This window comes from Apteryx rowi, unplaced genomic scaffold, assembly GCF_003343035.1.
Source record: "Apteryx rowi isolate R43461 unplaced genomic scaffold, aptRow1 scaffold_315, whole genome shotgun sequence".
In the NCBI taxonomy this organism is placed as follows: Eukaryota; Metazoa; Chordata; class Aves; order Apterygiformes; family Apterygidae; genus Apteryx; species Apteryx rowi.
Genome location: NW_020449586.1, coordinates 500,839 through 523,294, shown reverse-complemented (window position 1 = coordinate 523,294; position 22,456 = coordinate 500,839). Strand labels below are relative to the sequence as shown.

Here is a 22,456-nt window from a genome sequence, read left to right as displayed (position 1 = left end):
AAAACATCTCCCCACTTACCCAAGTAGTCATCAAAAGAGAACTTGTCATTGTCCCAGATCTGGAGGATAAGCTGTGGTGGAATCTTATTTTCAGTCTTGTCCAAGCTCCAGAAGTGCTCCTAAAAATACATCAGAAAAGAAACCAGGAAAAAAATCTCATTAGCAGAAGCAGGCAGAGTCTGGCTACTGATTTCTGAGCAATGGCAATCCTGTGGTGTACCCCCTCCTGGTGTGTCCTGCTTCTGTGCTGCAAGGCAATGGCCATGAGGACTGTGCTGGCTTTGGCCAGTCCTTGGACAAAGATGCTCAGTGGAAGTTGCAAGGTGCTCCTGGAAGTCAGGTAGGTATCGCTTTGCGCCTTCGTTTACTTAGTGACAACATTTGAACCCACAGCCACCATGAGCTTGCAAGTAAGATCTCTCCGGGAGTCACAGGATCATATTCACACGATTTAGCATGGTGCCTGAGAGCTACTCAGGTACCCTCCATGGTGGAGAGAGCAGTGAGCAGTGTGTGCCAGTGCTGCCAAATCTCATCTCACCAACCAGTGGCATGATTACTCAAGGTCGAGGTCAAGAGCCAGATTGTCTACTTTCGGTATAGTCAGGCTGTCACTCCCCGAAAAGCCAACGGAGAAGAACTGTTAAATTAGGCTCCTCCTTTGAATCCCATCACTGTGACGATGAGTTTGTGGTCACACCGTTGTAATATATGGTGGCTACTCGCCCATCCCACAAAAGTTGCTATTCATGTGGTTGCAACTGGTAATATTTCCCAGTGGGGGTCTAATACCACTTCTAGAATGCTGGAAGATGCCTGAAGGTTAGGACCAAGATGTGTCAGGACAGAGAGGGAGAGATGGAGACACACACAAAACCAGGGCTTGTTGTTTCTGGCTCCAGCCAGCTCTTGCACAGAGGAGGCAGAGTCACGACCAGTGTCTCCTGACAGCACACATTTCGAGGGTGTCCTGTGGGCATTGCCTCCTGCCGCACTGTTGCAACAGAGCAGTACCATAAATGGAACCGATTTAATTAAAACCAGGAAACTTCAGCATTATTCATGACACATACGTAGCACCATAAATTCACTGCTGTGGCTACAAAACTCTGATTCATTATATCGTGCAATATAAAAAAAAAAAAAAAAGAAAAGAAAAAAAAACCATGTCACACTCCATAAGAACATAAATATTCAAGCAGGGAGACTGTGGGTGGAGGGAGGCACTTAAATCCCATTGAAACTGGTTTCACTTTAAGAGATCACCCTAGAAGGTTATATTTCAATTTAGCTCCCCGCCTTGCTTTGGGAAAACAGACCAGCATTTTTGCAATGGAGCATTTTATTTACACATTTTTAATATTTTTTAATCTAGGAAAATAAAATAAAATCAATGGAAACTTCTATCGCTCACCCCTTCCTCACTGAAACATATTAAAATGTATGTTTACCCAAGTGGGGGGAGGGGCTGTGTTTCCCAGCTAATAACTTGTTTTAAATTAAAACTGCTAAAACCAGAAAAAGCTTATGGTGATTCTTCCTTTCCCATATATTGGTCAGGTCTTGTGCTGCAAAAGGGCTGTTAGAGTCACCCACAGAAACCCCTCCTGGAGCCATGTACCTGTGCATGCAGAAGGCAGTAACCAGATTTTAAAGACTTAAGGAAAAGACTTGAGGTTTAAAACAAAGCATCCAAATCATGCAACCTGCTTGTTTCACAGTGGGACAGACCTGCTTTGATTTGCAGGATGAGAGGAAGCAGAACTATTGGCAGCATCAGCCAAAACTAAGAATACATCTACCCCAGGGCAAGGCCAGGTCCCAGCATGGCTTGATACATCCAGGTTGACTTTACTCTGGCCAGCCGAGGCACCAGCTATAGCACAGCCCAGGCAACGTGGGCTTTGCTGTAGGCACGAGCCATTCATCTGGGGTCTGAGAGACGGAGTAAGACCCATCTGACGTGATGTGCATCAAATCTAGACACCCTGAGCTCCCTCGGACCAGCGGAGTGAACAGACCCTTGCAGAGGGCAAGTCCAGTGACCTACTGTACACGCTCAACCTGGCACAGAGCAAAACATGATGTACAGTTGCCGTCTCCTCTCCAGTGATTACTAATTTGCCTGGCTCAGAGGTTGATCTCACCACCATAAGCACCTGCATTAGTCACACGCGTCCACACTATGCCTGCTGGATTAAAGCCAGGTAGGATGCACCCATGAGCACCGTGCTCAACCCCTCCATTTCCATTCAGGAGGTGAGATCCCACCTTGCCAACCACACATTGGACCTTTTCTTTGCACCGTCTCATGCACCCAAACTCGAACTTGAGCAAAACTCAGCATCTGAGCAGCCCCTTCTGACAGCAAGGGGCCCAGTGATGGTAGCTTTGATCTCCAAGAAAGGTAGTGCTGCCTGGAAGACCTGATCCCATGAGTGCCCTGATGGGGAAACAGCATGAACCAGGAGAAGAGGCGGGTTGTTGTGAGACCCAAGTCACTGCCCCAACCTGCTGCAGCAATCCCTTTCTTGCTGGTGGGCTCCCTCCCCGTCGGCCGATGGGGACCTAGCTCCCTCCAGGGCAGCAGGAGAGCGCACGGTGCCCAGGCGGGAGCCAGCGGGTGCTGCAGGTGGCTCGCACTCACCTCCCAAGCAATAAGATGCAGCTGAGTCTCTGTCCCCCGGGACTGATGGTGCAATTGCTGGCAAACTCACAGGCCTTGCACTTTCTTTGCAATGCCCAAAGACTCGCCTGCAGTCAAAAGAAACAAAACCTCTCTCCCRGACAAGCGGACGGTAACTGCAATCCCCAGCCTCCCTCCCCAGCGCCGCTTTTACACCCAAGAGCAATGCCCCGACTTGCCTGGGACTCCCTGCCTTCCACAGGATGAGTCAGGCAGGATCAGACCCTTTCCGGGTGGCGATGCACAACTTGTACAGAGCGAGCACGATCTGTGCAGCTTTGGCCTTTCTTGTGGAAAAACCCTGTAAAATGTGGTTTTGGCTGGTGGCAGAGCTTTCCTCCTGCGAGCCCCGTGAAGCCGGGGACACTGCGGAGCGGAGCTGGAAAGGCAGGCTGCGAGCGCGGCTCGGCGCAGGGGCAGGGGAGGAATTCGATGCCGAGCTAAGTTTATGGGTCCATTTCAAGGCAGTGTGAAATTGGCCTCCATGATTAAATCTCGCTACGAAGGTGCACTATAAAAACAACCCACGGCAAGAAATTTATTTCCTAGCCTTTTGCAAGACACGGGGAGGAAGGGGGCTTGAATTATTGTTTGGGGTTTTGTTTTGCATTGGTGGGGGAGGAAGGAGAAGGGAGGCCGGTGAATATTTTATGGTCGTGAATAATGCAGCAGGGGAGGCAGAAGAAGAAAAAAAAAAAGGCTCATATCACTGGGAAAGTGTTGACAGGGCTGCATTTCTTCTGGGTTGCTTATGTTCGCCAGAATACCAAGTAAAGAGCAACCCCGCGTTTTCTGGGAGGCCTCCGCGCGCTGGCTCCCGGGCCGAAGCTTTGCAGAAAGCCTGGCTTGTTTCAGGAGCGAGCTGTCTCCCAGGGTGCTGCGGCCGCTCCGGCCAAGCACRAGACCCTCCCTGCTCTCCCGGTCACCTTTCCGGCCCCGCAGCGGTCGGGAAGAGCCGCTTCTTCTGCAGGAGCGGGAACGGGCCGTTGTGCAGGACCATCCTCTAAGGTGTTGGGAAACCGCTTCTCTGAACCTCATCCCATTAGGAGATGTCATCTGTTTGCAATAAGCAGACAGCTGAAATCGTTCATTATTACACTTTTATTGGACTAACTCGCCTCTTTGATCTCCCTGCTGTTGCCAACTCCCACAGTCGTATCCCAAGTCTCACGGCACTTGGTTTTCTCTGGGGTTTTTTCCTTGTTTGTTTGCTTCTAAAAGTCCCAGCTCCTGGAGTCAGGTGACTACGCGAGACTCCCACCTCCCACTTTTAAAACCTCTAACCCGTTATTTGCAAGGGAAGCAAGCTCCAAAACGCATCCCTTTGGGCTCCAAAGCCAGGATACAAGGTGAAAGCAGCCTGTTGCACTTGAAGCCAGCCCCATAGCCTCCCTCCGAGGTTGACTCACGACCCTCTTCAGCGCCGCCTCCCGCAGAGCTCTGCGCTCCGAGTCCTTCCCCRAGCAGGACGGCAGCTCGGCTCGGTCCCGAGCGTGCAGTATCTGCTTTGCGTTTGAGCATAGCGTTGCCAATACCTGGAGGAAGACTCCAGGCGTCGCCACACCATAAACGTTAAATAGTCATAATATTTGCCTTGGGGCATGTACTCTCGCCTGGAAGCGCTCGGTGCAATGCTATTTTCTCAGTCTCCGCACACTGCCTTTCTGGCGGAGTTTATCGGGCTTTTCCAAGGCCATGTGGTCGTCCCGCTGCTATTCAGGAGCTTTGAGCCCTGGGGTCCGGGTCTTGGCCACTTTGCGAGCAGCAGTGCCGAACCTTAAGCTACAGCATGGTCACACTTTGCTCATCCCTCTCCACGCATCCATCAGAAAGCAAAATCCAGAACAGTAACTGCTGCCCGAGTATCGCAGAGGCTGCCTGTGCATCACAGGCTGCGACTGCTCGGCCTCCTCATTTCACAAAATGCCCGTGTATCATTGTACCTGCTTATTTCAGTCTCATTAAAATACATAATATATGACTGGTTCATCTATGTGTCCTCTGGAAAAAAGATACATTTGGAACACATACAAAATGTTGCATTTTGGCCAAATGTGGAAAGAAAATGAACTTTTTTTCTTTGTTTTCTGATGTCACTGAAATAAGCAGGAAGGGACATAATAAAGGAAGAGAAACAGGAGAGGAAAATTTCCAAAATTAAAAAGCAATAATCTTTTTTTTTTTTCCTAAGCTTTTTCAGACTGAAAAGGAATGAAAATTTCAATCTAACAAGATATCATCTGTTTTTAAGAAAAATCACAATTCGATACTCAAAATCTCAAACCAAAACCAACCAGGGCATAAACTTTTCTTGGTTCACACTGGAGTTTTGGACGCTAATGAAATGGAACAAAAAGATGACACAGTGATACAGCTGCAGAAACCTCACACCCCTGCCTGTTTTTTATGAAAACAAAACAAGGAGAAACTGCACACTTACCTCAAGGCTAAACTCTAGCCCTGCCTGACAACTACATCGAGTCAAATCTGCCCGCGTGCTCAGCTGACGCGAAGCGTTAGGCTCCGAACCATCGCTGCACAGTGTGAGCCTCTCCCATACAAAATCGATTGCAACAGTGAAGTCCCAGCGAGCCCCTTCCCTGGCACCAGCTCCTCTTTCCCAGCTGGTGCGAATCTGCGTGGCTCAGAGGAATGCAAGGGTTGATTTGCCCCAGGTGAGGTTCTGGCCCATCGCAGGTCCGAGCTGTCAATACCAGGAAGATGTCAGGACGCTGTAATGAACCCGTAGACAAAGTAACAAGAATTGATGAAACCAGATGGAGCTGGGAGAGCTTCAACACCAGGGAGGGAGAAATTTATTCTCAGCTCCACTCAGCAGCAACACGCAGAGCAGCGGAGCAAGACAAGCCTATGAGTTACAGCCCCTTTTTTGCCTGCTTTTCCCACAAATGCCTTTGCACTTGTCTCTTTATATGGGTTTAAGTCACCAAACGTCCCTCTTTCTCATCTCCTTCCTAAAGACCCCTCTCTGGTACGATTTCTAGGATGCTGCCAGCTGATCAGTTATATAAAAACTCTTCCAAAAGTCAGGTTTGCTGTTGTATTCAGAGCCCAGTTCAGCAGACTTGGAGGCTTCCGCATATACCGACTGTGCCTTGTGGAGACGGGGCCTCAATTATTCAACCACATACACGCAAGCATCACTGATATCTCACAGCCACTGCGTTATTCCTCAGACTATCCTACACGACCACCTATTTCTAGGCATGCTAGCAGCGTGCTCGCTCCCCTACCAACCTCTTTTGTTCTGCTATTCCCATGCCCTATACTGGCTCTTAAAAATGARAGACAGGGAAGTGTCTTCCTACCCATTTAAAGGGCAAATAGAGCAACAAACTGGTGTTCCCTTCACTTCCTGCTCCACAGCTGTCTGAAGAAACAAATCATGTCTATTCAGTACCATCACCTTTGCCATTTTCCATAATGTGATCTAACTAACACTGAGAAGTTTACAAGAAAGGAAATTTTCCCATGCCTGAAACACCTGTCTACATACTGCTGACTTCAGCAACCACTGTTGGTTAAAGAAGCAGCTGAACTTGGAAGAAGAAGTTCTCCTGGACTTGGCCTCATGGAATATTACTGGTCTTTTCCCACTGGCCCAAGCAGCACTACACATTCAACCACCTAAATAATTCAGGATTTCTCTCTTGATTTCTGCGGAGTCACCTCAACTGAAAGCCCTCTCCCTCCCCAGGCAGTTTGGTGCATCATCCCTGACATCTTTCCTCCCAGTGGCTTTGGCCTTCACTGATTCATGCTGGCCTCCCAGTTCTGTTGTTAGAGTTGCCCTGAAGCCCAGCAGGAATTTCTGCAAGGCAAACTAGAGTGCCTGCATGGACCCTGCCAGAAAGCAGCCTCACATCTCTCCTTCATTAGCTTCCTATGAAGGAAACTCACTCACTTCAGCAGCGCCTCAGCTGAAGATGTCCTTGTGTCCATTCCACTGCTTCCATCCAGTGTCCCTTCCTTTCTTGGATGAAGAATTCATCCTGATGGGGCAGCGCCATGCAGGACCTGGCTATCCAGAGGTCCCAGGCCATCTGACAGTCAGTAAAAATTGGCTACCTAGTGAGACATGTAATCTAACCTACATTTTATATGATCAAGCCAGAAATGTGGGAATTTTATCTGTTGGCTGTCCAAAGAGTTCCAACTCAAAGTCAGTTTGCATTTGCACCCAGTTAGGTTGCAATAAGCCTACTTAAAATTCGGATGGGTCCCCTTAATTGCGTACACAAAGTGGAAGAAAGCTGACGAATGCAATCGCTCCTTGAAAAAGCATCTCACCAGAACTACCCAAAAGCCTTCCCACTGAATAAACAACACCATTGCTTGCAGTTTGTTGCAAAGTATTGGAAAGTTTCCTCTTCAAATGACTCTCTCTATCTGTGCAAAACAATCCATTTTGTGTTCTGGCACCAGCGTTTAATTTTTTGTTCACAGCTAACCCCAAAGACTAGTAGCAGAACAAGTATGAAGATAACAGCTATGTTCCTTGGTCTGGCTTCTGCCAATGACATGATATGATGACACAGATTTGAAATTGCCGACAACGTTCCCATACTCAGTATGTTCATCTCCTGGAATTGCCTTTATGCAACTTCTTTCAGATTGTATACAAACAACCCAACCAGGTCTTGGATACTCTGACCTAATGGTTTACTACCAGGTCCAAACAAACACCAACATTTATGAATTTGCATACTGAGGTGTTCTTGAAATCCTATTTTGAATATCAGCTTATGCAGATAATGTTTGCTTAGACATTCAATGTCAAGCCTTTTCTGCACTAGAGGACATCTAGAATTCAGATCTGGCTGCTATATTCAACTACTGCTGTAATTGGCACTTGAAGCTGAGTATTTCAAAATCAATTTCACGCATTTTCCACCTCCACGGCGCCTCTGTGACTCAGGAGCTGAATGTTGCTCTGACTGGGTGCCCAGTGAAACGTGATCCACATACGGTCTATCTTGGCATTGCTCTCGATAGAGTCTGGTTGTACCATGACCATCTGATAAAACTGTCTGCAGGAATCAAGACCTGACGGACTTAGACCTGGGGATCTAAAGTTCAAACTCGGTAGACATTGGCTCTTTTCCCTGCTAGCCGGCAGCAGAATATGGTACTTCTGGGATCTGGGCCCACCCGTTCTGCCATTAAGTAAGTTGACATGCAACTTCATGCACATGGGTCAAGGATGCTCAATCTACCTTTCCACTGTAGCTCCCCCTGCTAAGTAACGGTGCTCCAACATGCATTGCATATTGACCCTTTCACCAGAACGACTTCATGATTTGCATTCTAAGGAAATATCCCCTTGAGGGCTCAGTGAGCTGCAGGCATGCTGGCTTGTGTCAGTGCAATGTCACGGCCTGACTTGCCCAAAAGTGCATGCGCTAATCCTGCGTCGCTGTAATCAGCCGGTACCTCACCGAGGGAACCCATAATTAAGGTCTCTAGAGGCTGTTGCTAAAGAAAGACTGCACAAAAAGAAGGGGAAACAAAAGAAGGAAATTCTGAATAAATGCAAGAGAGGATGTATAAAGAAACACGCATTTATATGTTTTGAGAAGAACTGTTTCTAATGGTGGGATCCCTTTTTTGTAGGGATTTTTTTTTTGAAATTCAGGATGGGAGAAATTCCTATTTCAGAATGAGAAGCAAAATCTCTGTAAGTTTTCTGCAGCAAGAGATCGGGAGGGAAAATATCCGGAGATGATTAAGATGTTTAGAAAAGCAGGAGTACTCACACTTCCAATCTATATGTTGAACTGATGCTTCCAGGTTTTACAGGCTCCTGCTTTCCCGTCAGGCACAGTGGGAAGACAGGAAGGTGGAAGCCTTGAAACCCCACAGCTTCGAAGCTTTGGAGCTGAGGTCCCCAAAACCTCTAGTGTTGTGGCAAGGATTAAACTGTCCTGGCTACGGCTGGGCATCCCAAAGCTAGCGGAGCAAAGAAAGGGGAGTAAAATGAAAGCTGCTTTCCTCCCGGCACTAGTCTCTCCATAGGCCAACACCAGCGAGGCTGGGTGCAGGTGGCTTTTAGCAGCTCAGAATTTGCCATCTGACCGTTTTGATTTAAATTCCACTTTCCATTGCCTGTGTTTAAAGTTCGGTGCATGGGCTTTTACAGCAGCAGTAATGAACCTGGAGTTCAAACAGCACATGGCGAGATCAAAAATTGCCAGAGCGGAATGTGTCCCACAAATACAAAGCATGGCTTTTCATTCATTATTTTTTCCTTTACAGAGAGGTTTTACAAGCTGTTTATTTTCTGATACAGTGTTGGCAGACATGTGGTCGGAGGAGAATCAATATCAGCACAGTGGGATGTATTTTCTTAAACGGTTTATAGGGGGGTCTTTGCTTTTTCAAAGAGGGATAATTGAATGTAGTACACACTGTACTTTTGATTTGTTTAACATGAAGCGTGAAATGGGTACAGCTATGATTCTGTCAATCAATTTAACTATCCGGCGATTCATTTTGAAGCTAGGCCCCCTTGCGGGGATCGTCTGGCTCAAGGGATTGGGAATTTGTTCAGCATCTTCCCCGCCAAAGCGCCTGTTCTAACCCAGGTTGTGCTGGGATCTTACTGGCTCCCATAAAACAAACTGGGAAGCGGATCCCAGACGAGCTTTGCGGAAGCTGATGGTCCCACTGCAACGAGCTGCCTTTGGGCACCCCGTATTCAAACACACACAGAGACCAAGCTTATGCAGACAAGGCAGGGAACGGGAACAAAGACTCAAGGTTGGGGTGGGTGAAGGAATTTGAGTTTCTGGGGGTGTCACAAAACAAGACCTAGTCTCGAAAGCCGAGATTGTCCCTGTTCTCCATACAGACACACAAACCTGACAACAGTGCTGTTAATTTCCAGGTGATTTGAGCAGGAAATTTAAAACCAAGTGAACAGATACCTTCCCCTCAAGCGTTCCTTGAAAGCCAGTCCAATTTTCCCTAGCGTTATTCCACGTATCCATCCCACCTCCCTCCCTCTATTTCCTTCCCTCCATGCAACTGCCAGTCCACACTTAGGCATCGTGCTGCACTGACTTGACTAAGGAATACCAGAAGGAATATCCAACTGTAGATGTTGGAATAATGAGACCAAAATCACATCCAGTTTTCAATCCCTCACCTCAGCAATCAGATCTCTTACTAGTCCAAGGACATCTTCCTTCTGAATCCCAAACATATTCCCATCTCTGCATCAATGGTACATCACAGTCCCTGTTCCCCTACATGTCCCTGCCGCTCACCCCTTCAGATACTTGGAGGCTGTTCCCTCCAGTCACCCCTCTTCAGCCCATCGGTCAAGTTAACCCATAGCTTGATGCCCATTATGCCATGCTCAAGACCAGAGGTACACACCTAACCATCTCCAACAGTCTACAGAGGAAACGTCATCTCCATCTTTGGAGTAACCCTGTTGTTGACTGGGCATCTTGGAAGTCCCATGCAATCAGGAGAGTACTTTGATGCTGCTGCACCAGTACTCTGCTGCTCACAGTCCAGAGGTGCCTTTCCCGGAGGGTCAGTCTCTCCAGACTCTTTCATTAAACCAATTTCCCCACCTGTCCACCACTTTCCATTTCAAATAGCTTAAAGGTAAATCTGGTCCCTGTATAGCTTCACCACGCTGCAGTTCTGCAGATCTTAGAACAGGCAGCGCATTTCACCCTGGAGTTACTATGAGAAGGCAGATGTTAGAAATGTCCATCCAGGGACACTCACCTTTTTTGCGATGTAGCACACTTGTTCAGCAGGGAGATAGTCAAAGGGAAAGACAAATCTCCAGTTGAAGTTGCCCTCTCCTCCCATAGACCTGTAGTGCACATCTGTCTTCTGCCTGTTCTCCTCGTGGCCAATCAGCCAGCTGGCAAATGTAAATATATTGCATGAAGAGCTAGAAACAAACCAAGGATTTTGGAGCAGTTTGCCCAATTTCACAGAGGCCATGAGCAGGCAATAAAGTGTCTCTCACCCCCATGATAGATGYCTTGGGCTGCTATCTGTAAGGGTAACCTGGAGCCCATAGGAGACTTGAGGGAAAATAGAACAGTCCTGCAAGGTTAAGAGATGAACTACTGCTTGCGGTAGCAGTCTGAGAGGTGCTTGAATCTCTTCATCTCTCTCACCTTTCCCCTAAGCTTTGTGGATATATTAAAGACTCAACATAGCTCTAAGCTCTGGCTCAAAGTTGTCACTTATCCATCCATAAGAACAGGTCAGCTTCTAACCTGGCTTCGTGAGAGGTCTTTTCCCCTTCTAGCAAACTAACCTCATACCTGGCCCCTAAAACCAGACCTCTTGATGGAGGTAACCATGCTGAAGAACAGGACTACTTTTCCCCTCTACTTTCTGTTGGGTTCTAAAAGTCCATGTAAGCTGAAAGTCCTAAATGACCAAGAAGTTTTTCCCCATGAAACTCCTAGAGCGAGCTGACCCTGCTCTGGCTAGAGTGATCCCCAGCTGTTCTCTGTTAGAGACTGGCCTTTGCAGCACAGTTCCTGTCCTGGACTGAAAAAGCTTGTTGTGGTCAGTTCACACAACCAGTCCAGGGGCAAACAGAAAACTTTCCATAACAACTATTTTTTCCAGTTGTGAGTTTTGCAAGTGTTGGGTTTTCATTCTGCCCTCTCTCCCTGTCCAAGATTTTTCGGTCTTCAGCAATCAACAGAACAAAACAAAACAATAAAACATATCCATTTGTGTATTTACAGTCCTTCTGGAGGAAAGCCAAAAGATTCAGGGAGAATTTCTAATTAAAACAATTATCTTGTTTGATTGTTTTCCACTTAAACTGAAAATATGTTTTTTTGCTCAGCTATACAAATGATTCCCTCTTCTCCAGTGCCTCAGAGGAGCACATGACCAGACCCAAATGTCTGGGGGAGACAGGGAAGGGAGGTCTACTCAAGTTCATCCTACAATACAGATCACATGCACATGTGCTACATGGACAGCGAGGGCTCGGTGGCACTGGGAACTGTGTGATGAGGTTACGCTAATACTTAAATTGTGGCTGGATTATTCGATTTGATTTGATTGGATGCAAATGGCAAGCCTGTGTGTTTATTCATGTCTTTAAAAGCTTGGCAAGGAACCTTGGAAGATGCAGTGTGAGCGCCCTCTCCTTGCAGGCAAACAAAAGGACAAATAAATGATTTGATCTGGACACTTTGCTGGCACCTTTTTTTTTCTTGCAGAATTTGCTGCACCCTCTTCACTGCAGGAAGAGATGCCAGAAATCAAAAGCATTCAAATCACAGTGTCCTGGAATTAAAAATGTAATATAGCAATGGCTGTGGTGAATCAAGCAAAGGCCCATCTTTCCCCTTGTCCTGCCTCCGGCAGGGGACAAACACAGATATCTCAAGACTATAAGAAGGGGCAGATGCATAGGGATGCCTTCCCAACATAGCTCCTCAGCTTCTGACAAATTGCAGATCAGAGAATTCCTACAGATAATGCAGGCCTTGATGGAGTTTTAATCCATTAATTTGTCCAGTATTTTTTTGAATCCATGCAGCTTAAGGTATCTGCAATATCCAAAGGCATAGTTAGGTTCTTAGATCCAAATTTGTGCGTATTTACAGAGGTGGCTGTATTCTCAAACACGCACACCTCCTACTGAGCTCAGCATGTGCATAGGATCTCTGAGGACCAAGGCCATCCTTTCATTTAGGAACCCCAAAAGGCACACAGGAGCCCAAGAGGTTTAAAGATGCCAGACAGTATAGTGTAAATCATAGTTGTGTTGGATGGTTGGAAGGGGACCCTGGAAACCTCCAGTCCAACCTGCTCAGAGCGTTTTTGCCTAGCCATGTCTTGAAAACCTCACAGGACCTAGGAAAACCCACCACCCTAGGAGACATGGTTTAGCGTTGGTCCCAGTGAAGTAAAACTTTTTACTAGGAATTTGGCTTTGAAAACAGTACAAAAATATCCTTTATCTATGATACTGATAACGTAACCCAGACAGACAGGGCTATTCACCCCAAAAACATCTTCAGTTCTTAATGAACATGAATTCCCTACACTACCACTCTTTTATCTACCTATATCACAAGGGATATAGGGGGAATATAGGAGAATATAGGACCCTTAGGAGGGGAAAGTCTCTTTGCACCCTGAGCCTTGCACAATCAGGACCTAAACTTAGCTGAGAAATTTTTGTGCTACTGTAAGACTATCAATAAATAACAAATTAAATAAGAGGCAACCAAGTTCTGTCTTAGGCATGATAAAAAGGCACCTATTTCATTTACCTACCTAACTGAATTGGCAACAATTTACATATTATGTAGAAGATAATGTCCAAGAGACTGAGATTCCAGCCCTAGCACTGCCTAATGGGTAATTTCTCTGTAAAATGGAGAATGAACAGGCAATAGCCTCCTCAGAGAAGTGCTTTGAGATCTTCCGAAGAGAAGCACCAGATAAGAGTTTCTTATCCATCTATCTTATACTTAAGGTAGGCTTCAGGTCCTCCTCAGGAGGTAGCAGTGGGTGGAAGGAACGGTCCCCACCAAAGTTACATCACATCACAGTAATGAAGGCCACTTTCTCCACATGTCCCAGGCCAAGTCCCTGTCTGCATGGCAGGTGCTCAAGCACAGGAAGAACTGTTGCCTCCTCTCCTTATGGGACATAGGGTTATTTAGACCTCATCCAGAAATACTAATGATGTAGCCTTTCTTTTTTGGGGGGGAAAGATGAGGGAGCTGAGGAAGATTTTTAACTCATTTACACTGCAGTGAGATCTGTTTGGTCATTGAGAATGATAAAAGCCTGCCAAGGGGTATCACCAAGTGCTGGATGCCCTTACTTTCCCAGTAACACCCTGCAAGTGCTACTATTTCAGAGCCCCAAAGTGCACAGAGCAGCTTAGCTGGAGCTGATAACAATGCACTTGATGCGAATACCAGGTAAGCAGTGTGCATTCTGGATTTACAGGAGGAAAATTGGGATTGTAAAAAAGGGATTTACAGTCTGTTTCAAAATCCTACCTTTTCCTGTCCATAAATCCAAAGAACATACAAAATAAGTAAGTCCCTTGGCTGAGATTGGAGCATTTTACATGAGATAAAACATAAATGGAGTCAGGCAGAGAAGGGAATGTGCCAGAGCAGTTACTGCTGGTTGCCACATTTTTTTGTGTTTCAAGGGAAAAAAGGGAATTCCAAAAAAGGCAGCTATGCAAACAAGCTAACCTATGTATACAGAACAAGCACACAGCTATCCCAGGAGAGGAACTGGGAAAGGGCCAGGAGGTGGAAATGCAGAATATGTGTCCCTCTCTCAGATGGCTAGGTTGCTTCCCCACATCTTATCTCTCTTGATATATATATATATTGTAGTGTAAGCATCTAACTGTTAGAGATGCAAAGAAAGCCTTGACAATATTAGCCCTACAGAGATGCATCTCCCAAGAAGCTGGAACCATAGCTGGAAAGGTGTGAATGGCCCTTCATCCCTGTGGGAGGTTCATGTCTATCACAAGCAATAGTAATGTGAGGGCTCTGTTAACTCCTTCACTGCTACCTTTGCACCTCGGGACGATGGTACCATGCAGAAGCAGAAGTAGGGTAGCTTACCCTTTCACGTAAATGTCACTCATCTTCTCCCCAGTGATGCTGAGGTCATCAAGGATCACATCCTTGGTGTTCCAGATGATGCAGCGCAAGAAGAACCTGAATCGCACCAGAAAAGAGGACATGAGAGGCATGGCAAGGCTCTGATGAAATGTGGTGGCCCTGTGGACTTGTCCAGACCCTGGAGATGCTTGAGACTCGCTTTACACCAGGTGATTTCAAGAAATGTGAGGATTATCCAGGAAATCTTGGTCTAGAGCCCACCAGGATGGCCTGGTCATGCTATTCATTCATTAATGCAGAGAGGCAAACCATGGATAACAGCTTGCATTACGGGCAAGCTGCCTTCAAACCTTAAATTCAGTACCCCCCACAACTAAAGGGACACTTACACCCAGGTGCGGGACTTTGCAGTGCCAGACCTTGCAAGTCTCTCCATTTCCAACCTGTGGCCTGTCTCAGGTTAGTGGATATACCCAGCACATGGGATTACATGTCAAAGAAGACATCAAGCCTGTAGGTCATTCCACTGAGATGCCTCTMCAGGGAAGTCCTGTTGGCTGATGGAGCTAAGGTGCGAGTTACCCTTCCCATCCAGGCATTTCTCAGCTAGGCAGGTGAATGCTTCCCCATCTGACATTTCCAAGCTCTCTTTTCTCCCTACAAACAGAAGGTGCAGGGAGCCAGTACCGCACCGAGTAAGAAACACAAACAAACAAACAAAAGTCACCTCTTGGCTTTGCGGGGCGTGATGTTGAAAGGGGGGCCAGGCTGACCCAAAGATTTTGGAAACAGGTCTACCCACATCTGCAGCTTCCCCTGCATGGAAAGAAAGAGACGATGTCTGGCAATCCTCATAACTGGGTTACCTTCACCTCCTTAGTAAGACCTAGTAGTGGAGACAGAAATCCTGGAAAATATCCAGTGTTCCAGGGTTCCTTAGTTGAAAACTAAGGGTTTCTTTAGTGGAAAAGTTTAATTAAGTATTGGTGACTGCAACCTGAAGCCAGAAACACTCAAACTGGAGATAAAGCACCAGTGTTAACCATGGGGGCAATTAACTCCTGGAGCAGAGTATGAAGAGCAATGGGGTATTTACCATTAGCTGACACCACCAAGTCCAGACTGGCTGTTTTCTGGAAGTTGCTTTAACCACATATAAAGGTTAGTGGGATTATTTTAAAGATAGTTGGGTGGATGTTAATGGCCTGTGAGATATAAGAGGTCAGTCTGGACAAGCTGAAGGTGCATTCTGGCTTTACTCTCTGCAGCTGAGTAGCTCTACATGGGGCCAGAGTGAAGGCTAGGTCCATGGGAGGCTCTGGAGAAGCAACCATGGAGGAGCAGCTTGCTTATCCTCCATGGTGTCCCACTGGCCATCAGCAGCTGGAGAGCTGATTTATGAATTTCTGAAAATGGGAGTGGAAGATAGGAAGAGGAGAGGGGAATCTAATTCCACTTTCACATAAATTTGCCAAGCAAAAAACAGCAGAGATGCAGCTGAAATCTTAGAGGGTTGTTTTTTAGGTGGTCCCTTTAACTGTTAAACACCAATAGGTGCCAATAAAATATTTTATTGCACAGTGTCAGGGGGATAAAGTGGAGAAAAAAAAAAAAAGAAAAAACTTTGACAATCAGCCCATGGCAGAGGGGTTTAGGGTTCATTTGTTTTTTGGCAAGAAAATCTTCCGTTTCAGCAGAAAACTTTAAAAGCCCAACTGGGCTTTTAGCTCAGCACAAACAGCCCAATACAGCCAGCCTGCCTTGTGGCTTTACAGCAGGTCAGACCCAAGCTTTTGGGAACTCCACTGAATGCAACACGTACTGAGTCAACCAGCCCCTGCTACCCAGCACCATCCCCATGGACACCACTCTTGACTAGAAGCAATGGAGCAGGGCAGACCCTGGATGCTCTTCCTACATGCAACCACACAACGTGAGGGAAACTCTCTGTCTAGTCCCCATGGTCCGAACAAGCCATGATAGATGCACCCATAAGAACAGCACAGACACACTGCTCCACCGATACAGCAGCCACCTCCTGCCTCTAACCATGATTTTCATCGGGTAAATTAACAGGAAAAGGTATTGCAGCGGTTGCCAGAGCATTTGCTTCTACTAGCAACTCTCCCCTCCCTATGTGGTTAAAAATGAGGCACAGAAAGCTAACTGCTGAAATGGTAGAGCAGTGGCTGTGCACATTTACTCCCGCTGCAGAGCCAGTCTCCTGAAACTGCCTYTGCAGTGCAACCGGAACATGTGAGACAGAAGATAATTGATTGCTCTGTTCTTTAGGAAGCAGCATTTTTTTGACCCAAAAGCATAAAATACAGATATGTGTTGATCAAAGAAAAGGGGTTAGGCTAAACACAGATACCTGTTTGCTGCTTGGTTTTGGATGAAAGCCCATTTAGACTTCATCTGGCTTAACAACATCCAGTCTGCAACAGTACTAACACTTTATACCTCCAAGGACTGGTTCAGGCTGCAGAAACCATGCTGCTCTGCTGAACTGCACTGTCAGAGAAGTCTGCAGTATTATTTTCATTATAGCTAATAAGGAATTCTACACCAAAAACGGCTTCTCCACAAAACGGGCATTTTTTGTGAGCAAATGTTGATGAAAATGAAAACCTATTACAGCGTCTGGAGTTGACCTCCCCAAGCACCCAGAGAAAGTCAGCCACAGAGCTGAGCTCCAGCCTGTATCTGAGAGCAGGTGCTCTGCTCTATCTCATAAGCTGACTCTGCTCCCCAGGAAAAGCCCCTGTCCCAGGACAGCTATCCTCAGGATGGGTTCACAGCAAGTCAACCAGCTAGGGAAACCTCTCTGGGAGCTGGCAGATCATCTCTGAGAAATGACTCCTGCTGTGAAACACCACCCTTGAAAAAATGCTCCCGGGTCACAAAAAACGTCTGACTTGGTTAGCACTGGATCAACAGGGAGATGTTGCTCTTGGTCTTGTCCTGCACGCGTCTTCTCACTCACCTGCTCGATTTCAGGCTGGAGAGGGCTGTAAAGAGGCCTCGTCTCCACGTGCTCTGGCACCAATCCTTGCCTCCGTAGCGCGTACAAGGCGAGACGTTCCTCTACCGGTCCCAGGTGGGGATTGACAGGTTTGCCATCCTCTGCCACAGACAGATCAAAGAGTAACATTACTCCACGCCAGGGGCCTTGGCTGGGCAGGGACAGATCCTCATCACCCCAGGGGGGGTTGCACCTCGGAAACTCTGCAAGGGCTGCTCCTCTTGGTGGACCAAAGGGAGCAACCCAGCTCAGCGACCTCGCAGGCTGCCACTTCACCCAGGAGCGAAATGAAGGAGCACAGCCTCCGTTTTCAGGTCCACCATCATCACCAACCCTCCAGGGCCCAGGGCAACGTTCCCAGTGGGATGCAGGGGCAAAGCACTGCACCTCAGGCCAGGGACCTGCAGGGAGTCTTGTGCAAGTCCCCCACAGCCTAAAACATTGCAAGGACCCAGCACTGGAGTTACAGAGCATGGAAAGGAGAGTCCAGTCTTCAGTCCTGCTTCCAGTGCTCCAAAGGGGTCGGGCCCCCTAAAACCATAGCAGCTGGAGCTAGCAAGACCCCCATCAGCCATCTAGTCCACACTCCTGCTCTGCTGCCTATGCCATCCCCAGTGGACATTTATCTAACGTGTGCTTAAAGCTCTTCAGGGAAAGGAGATGAAATGGTCTGTTCTGGTGCAGTTTGCAAGCAGGCAAAAAATTCATGTGATAAATACTGTTTGAAGCCATCTCCGCTTCTTCAACCCTGTCCATGCCTGACCTTACTGCCTTGGTAAAAGCATATTGTTCACTACTGTTGAACGAGGCCAATAAATAATTAACGGTTTTGCCTTCTCYGCCCTGGCATTCAAGTTCCCTTGTTACATCCAGAAGAGGATAGTCAATCTGGCCTTGGCTAAGCCCTTCCCTCCCTCCCTGCCCCACGATGGTGCTCTGGCTGGTGRAAGGACTTCACCCGAGAGATGCCGTTCAACCACACTGTTTCAAGGCTGTGCACCTTTGAGGACCTTTGAAATGAAATGCGCTCCATAAATATTATTACAGCTCTGCAGCTTTCAGGTGATATATCCCAGCTCCTTTCTTGGCAATATCTTGAAGTGGTTAACTTCATACATATGGGCTATTTCCCAAGCAATGGAAACCTGGAGTGTGTGCGTGCGTGCGTGTGTGTGTGTGTGCGTGCGCGCACAGGAAAAAGAAAAAGCCTCTCTCAGAAAACAACAAATGTGGGGGTTATGGAATAATGGTCCGGGCACAACGCTTGTAAAACCCACGCTCTCGTGTTTAATAGCTTCACTTTATACCGCCAGGTTCAGATCTGACATTGCTCGGCGAACACAGCTGGTTTCCAGATCTCCTTGAGGTCAAGCATCAGACTTTGTTCTGTTTTTTGAACTGATTGCCATTAAAGCAAAGGAAGGTGAAAGGCAGGGGCTGGGAGAGGGGGGAAGACCCCGCTCAGTTTAACACCTCTCCAGCCCTTGGTGAAAACCTGACTCATAAGGAGAGGCTGGGAAGGAACAGTTATTTCCCCACTCCTCCTCTTAAGGGGAGTATCACGAATTTGTGCCTYGAGTCCCAAGTGCAGGGGAGAGGGAATTAGACCTCTGCTGTGTCTTGTGTCGTGCCTCTGCATGCCAAGCCCTCTCCGATGATTCCACAATCCTATAATGTCCTTTATTTGTCAAACTGCTGCTCCTGGGCCCTATACTGTGGGATTTCACCTCCTCCCTGGGCCAAAACACCCTTTCCAGGCTTTAAAGCAGAGTTTTCTCTAAGAAGCAAACCTCTGCCTCCATAGGTGCCAGTCGGACAGGGCACCAGCTGATGCCCGAGGAATTCCAGCTATTCATTTTCTTCTGGTGCAAACAAGAAAAAGCCTTCCCTAAGACTCAGTAATATTTTCTCCTTGCTGGCATGGACTAATTTTACATTTCCAGCTACAGTGCATCTCACCTTCCAAAGCATAAACATGAGGGTACTGTGCATTGGCTCTGTGTGTATGATATTGTCTCCCTCTAGTGACTCCCTCCCCAAAACGCAGATACATGTGGCCAAAGTGCAAACGGCCCAATTGCTCTGCCAGCCCAAGCAGCAGTTGGAAGGACCAGGCTGGAGTGTCTCTAGCTGTGATGGACATTGCTGCCCCCAACCCGCCTGTATTAGGCTCTGGTTTGCTGCAAACAGCAAAGGGAAATCACTAAAGAGAAGGGKGAGGTTGTGGTTAAAGTGCCTGGATTGCGGAATTCAGCCCCAGAGTTTGGTGCAGATCCAACTGCAACCTGCAACCTTTGGTGCAGGGCCAACCTTGGGAAAGTCACATACCCACCTGCCCAGGCAGCTACACGAGGGGAGCAGGAACTTGCCCATCTCCTGCTCCTGGCTTGCTGATCTACTCAGACAGAAAGAACTTGGGGAAGAGAGTCCCCTGCTAAGTATGTTCATGACATCCAGCCCCCATCTCTTGCTCTGGATAAAGAAAAGCTATTTGTAACCCAGAAGCAGCTTCATTACCCAGTTCTGAGAGGATGTACTCTTGTTCCCGGAAGATGACCCGGTCGGACTTATAGGTGGGAGCCTTGTAATTGTGTTGCAGAGAGAAGAGGTGAAGCAGCTGGGACGGCCGGAGTTGGTCTCGCCACTGGTTGGGTCCAGAACTGAAGCACAGCAGGAGAGAAAAGAGCAGCTCAACACATGGTAAAACATCCCCCAGGCTCAACAAGGGGCCGCAGCAGCATTACACCAGGATGGGAAGCGGTTCCTGGACATGGGAGACCTCCCAGACTGTACATTGAGAGACAGCAGCCAGTGAGGAGCGAAGAAAGGTCTAAGGAAGACCCAGACAGCTCTGAGCCTCTGCTTGCCCTAGCCCAGTGAACAGGGTGGCACATCCTACACCTAGCTCAACCGCTGTTTGTAGGGTGCCCCTGAGCAAACCCCATGGGACAACCACACCACCCTTTGGTTGCATTTAGGGTCTGCCCTCACCATGGTACACCCTAAAAGACTTAGGGATGTAACAGGATCTCGCCAGGAGACTTCTGTTCTCTGAAGCATTTCAAGCTGCTGGAGGAGAGTCATTGCTCAGGAAAAGTGGTCTAAAAGCCAGGGCTTCTCCAGAGTGAATTTGTCTCTCAAGACAAATCATTGCTGTGAAATACAGCATTGTACCAGATGTCCTGGGACAACCTTGAACCAGCAGGCACACGGTCAGGACTGGACTGAGACATCAGCTCAGTCACCAAGGCCAGCTCTGCACTGCACAGCCCCAGGAGCTACCAAACCCATTGCCTGAGCTGTCAGAGGTACGTACACACAGTAGGTCTGGGGGAGGCCACAGCGTGCCCCGTATTTTGACAAGAACCGGTTCTCCAGGTCTATGACAGTCTCGCCAATCTTCTCATCCTTCGACAGGAGGTCATAGTCATACAGCGTGATCTTCAAGTCCTTCTCCAGGGGCAGAGTGCAGCTCAGCTCAAACATCCTGTGCAACGGGAGCCAAGACAGACCAAAGACATGGAGGTTCACAATGTCCCCCCAGGCCCTCCAGCCTTGCTGCAAGCTGCCAAGTGCCTCCAAGGAGACAGAGCTCACACATCATCCCAAACTTCCAGCACCACAATGGACAATACAACCACTGCATGTCTTTGCTGTGTTGTAATGGCTAAGCTGGTGGACGTGCTTCTAAGCAAGCATGCCCTGGGGGGTGGGGTTGCCTGGGTTAGTTGATGATCTCATGAAACACTCTTGAGCAAACTTTGCCCCTGCCTTGGTTTCTCCATCTGCTAAATGAAAGTGACACTCATCTCCAAAATATCCAATGAAGGAGACCAGCATATGAGAGTCAGGGATCATTACTGCAATGAGGAGAGAAAGGGGAAGAAATGACAGCTTTGGAAAACCATCTGCTCTTTAAGCCCCAAAGCAATGCAGACTGTTTTCCAATCCGTGTAGTACAACCCAGCACAGCCCTTTTAGGGAGAAAAGGGCCAGATCAAAGTGATGTGAGTCCACAGAGCATTGCAGAAACTTGCGGAGCTCTGCTAATGGTCTGCCAGTCATTTGACATGCACACATGAGAAGGTCCTACTCTCACTGACACTGGTTTTCTCCTGAGCGTGTCATACCTGTCCTCTGCCCTCTCCCCTCTCCCACCCCGCAGGACTTCAAGTCAAGCTCAGACAAGCCCAGAATATTTAAAAGAGCCACAGCTCTCATCTGTAGGCTGCAGCTGGCAATCTTGTTCCTTAGCCCCTTCTCCAAAGTATGAGTCCAGCTTGCCCAGGCCAAGGTTGTGGTCTGTGCTCCTCAGGAACTGAGACCTACTCCCAAAGCCTCCTCATCCTCTCCTCCTCATTCCTAGCACATTTCTTCTGTGCTGCCTCCTCCTCATTACACCACAGTTCACACACTGAAATAACATAAAGCAAACTTTCCTCTTCCTCCTCCTTTTCAAATGAAAGACAGCAAGAGACAAAGCACAAAGATCCTACCAAAATAAATCACTATGATCCACACAGAGTCAACGCTCATGGATGTTAGAGACATCCTTTAGGCTCCCGGTGGAAGGTGGTGCAATAGGTTGAGCAGGATGGCCCAGGTCTGACCTAGGAATCCCTCCACCTGCTGCTAAAATGCAGGCACCTCTGGGGTGAAACGCGATGCCCGTTTCCACAGCCAGCACCCCACGTCGCAGCAGCTTTTAAGGAGGGGAAGTGAGTGATTATGCCACCAATTAAGAGCGCAAGAGGAACTGGGGTCAGCAGAATGTAATTAGCTAAAGCTGGAAGGCAGCCAGCAGCCCAGGGAAAAGCTCATGAAATGAGTGTTTTAATAGACGCCAGCAGCCAGGACCTCGGTTTTACATCTTGCTTTAAAGACTGGGTGGGAGGTGCAGCACGCTGTCTAGACGGCCTCTGGCTGAGACCCAGGTCTGGCGAAGGAGGACCTGCCTCAGCAAGCAGACTCACGGGAGATGGTCCCTTCCTGCACCCAGGCTGCCCGTGAGCGGTCCCAACTTTTCCAGGAGCCTGAAGTCCTATCAGCAGGCAGAAGCTAAACGCCGGGTTTTGCTCTCCCTCCCTCCCTAAGGTGCATTTCAGCAGCCTGGCC

General features: G+C 47.9%; 1 protein-coding gene across 1 annotated transcript in view; it reads right to left on the bottom strand.

Annotated features, from left to right (window-relative positions):
* The window catches only part of DYSF (dysferlin), a 124,622-nt gene that overhangs the window by 15,090 nt on the left and 87,076 nt on the right, over positions 1-22,456 (bottom strand). Inside the window, exons 46-52 of the mRNA XM_026070619.1 lie at positions 20,658-20,828; positions 19,859-20,001; positions 17,303-17,442; positions 15,044-15,132; positions 14,317-14,412; positions 10,451-10,592; positions 20-119 (exon numbers count right to left, since the gene is read on the bottom strand). Of these exons, the coding sequence (XP_025926404.1) occupies positions 20-119; positions 10,451-10,592; positions 14,317-14,412; positions 15,044-15,132; positions 17,303-17,442; positions 19,859-20,001; positions 20,658-20,828 (881 nt within the window). The remainder of the gene's footprint in view (positions 1-19; positions 120-10,450; positions 10,593-14,316; positions 14,413-15,043; positions 15,133-17,302; positions 17,443-19,858; positions 20,002-20,657; positions 20,829-22,456) is intronic.